Source organism: Austrofundulus limnaeus, unplaced genomic scaffold (assembly GCF_001266775.1).
Source record: "Austrofundulus limnaeus strain Quisiro unplaced genomic scaffold, Austrofundulus_limnaeus-1.0 Scaffold293, whole genome shotgun sequence".
Classification (NCBI taxonomy): Eukaryota; Metazoa; Chordata; class Actinopteri; order Cyprinodontiformes; family Rivulidae; genus Austrofundulus; species Austrofundulus limnaeus.
This window is the reverse complement of record NW_013952695.1, coordinates 441561-442870: the sequence shown is the minus strand read 5'-3', so window position 1 is coordinate 442870 and position 1310 is coordinate 441561. Positions and strand designations below refer to the sequence as shown.

The window sequence follows — 1310 nt, the reverse complement described above, 5'->3', positions numbered from 1 at the left end:
CTATTTAGTCAGCTCCAAATCCAAAATTCAACATGACTGTCTCAATAAAAGACAATTCTAAGTTTTTTAAAAGACTTTCTGTCAGTCTGAAACACAATAAATTCATGAAGCTGGTATAGCAAATATATTGATATTGTGTTTAAATTTTAGTACTACCAATGACATGTGCACTGCAGTCAGAGCAAACCCTACTAGAGTTACCTCCTTTCAGGCAGAATGAAATGTTTGTCAATCCAAGGAAAGAGTTCTGATATCCAAGACAAATCAAACGCAGCGTCACTTCTAAACTAAGGTAACCTACATTTATTATGATCACCAAAAGCAGAAGTAATTCTCACTGCTGAGTCTATTCTACACATCAGAGTATAAAGTCTTCCCGTCCAGGTCCTCCCAGGTGACACAGGTCTTTGGTCTGTGGAYAATCCTAGTCACATCCAGCTCAGGTTTACTGTAGTACCACTTATTGAGCAGCTGGTTCTTCGGATCCTCCTTTGTTACCCCATGAAGTCTGTCCTCTTCGTCCTCCCACCCCTCTCTACTGTTGCAAACGAAAGGTGGGTGCGGGAGACGGAGTACGGCGTCCTCCCTCATGTCCTCGAAGAACTGCACCACACATTTTCTGGCAAAGTCGTGAGCGTGCAAGACGCAGGTTTCGTCAAAAAGCTTCTGCTCCACGTCGAGGTAGTTGCTCCAGTAGCGCGTCTGCAAGAAGCTGGTGTGTTCTTCAAAGCAGGGCTTGATGAGGTGTCCCATTGCTCCCAGTATGATCAGGAACAGGAGGATGGACCATCCCACTGCCTGCAAARGGCGAGGAAAGCAAACAACACGGATGCATCAGACAATGACATATAAAGTACAGCTTCATTTGAAGGGTGTGTAAGCAAACATCTAACAAAGACCTGATCATCAGAATAATGAGATCATTTAATCCTTACTCAGAAACCCCCAGGCATCATTTTTCTCAAAAATAAATGACATGTAAGTGAAGTGTCTTTTATAATTAGTAAATAGACTTTTGACTTAAGCACCATCCATCCAGTRTTTTAGCCCACTTCTTCCTTTCAAGGTCACAGGTCCATATCACTGGTGCCCATATCCAGCAGTCAGTGCAAAGGGYGGGGTACACCCTGAACAGGTCGCAAGTCCATCACGGGGCCACATAGAGACAAACAAGCATTCACGTTCTCACTCACACCTACAGACAATTTACCCATTAGCTTATCATTCTTTTTTTTTTTTATTATTATTTTTGGTCTGTGGGAGGAAACAGGAGCACCCAGAGAAAACCCACGCATGCATGAAGAGACCAT

At 43.3% G+C, this 1310-nt stretch overlaps 1 protein-coding gene across 1 annotated transcript in view; it reads right to left on the bottom strand.

Moving 5' to 3' along the window:
• Nucleotides 1-351: 351 nt before the first annotated feature.
• LOC106526759 (calcium homeostasis modulator protein 3) overlaps nucleotides 352-1310 on the bottom strand; it is a 5815-nt gene continuing 4856 nt past the window's right edge. Inside the window, exon 2 of the mRNA XM_014021439.1 lies at nucleotides 352-798. Coding sequence (XP_013876893.1) covers nucleotides 352-798 — 447 coding nt within the window. The remainder of the gene's footprint in view (nucleotides 799-1310) is intronic.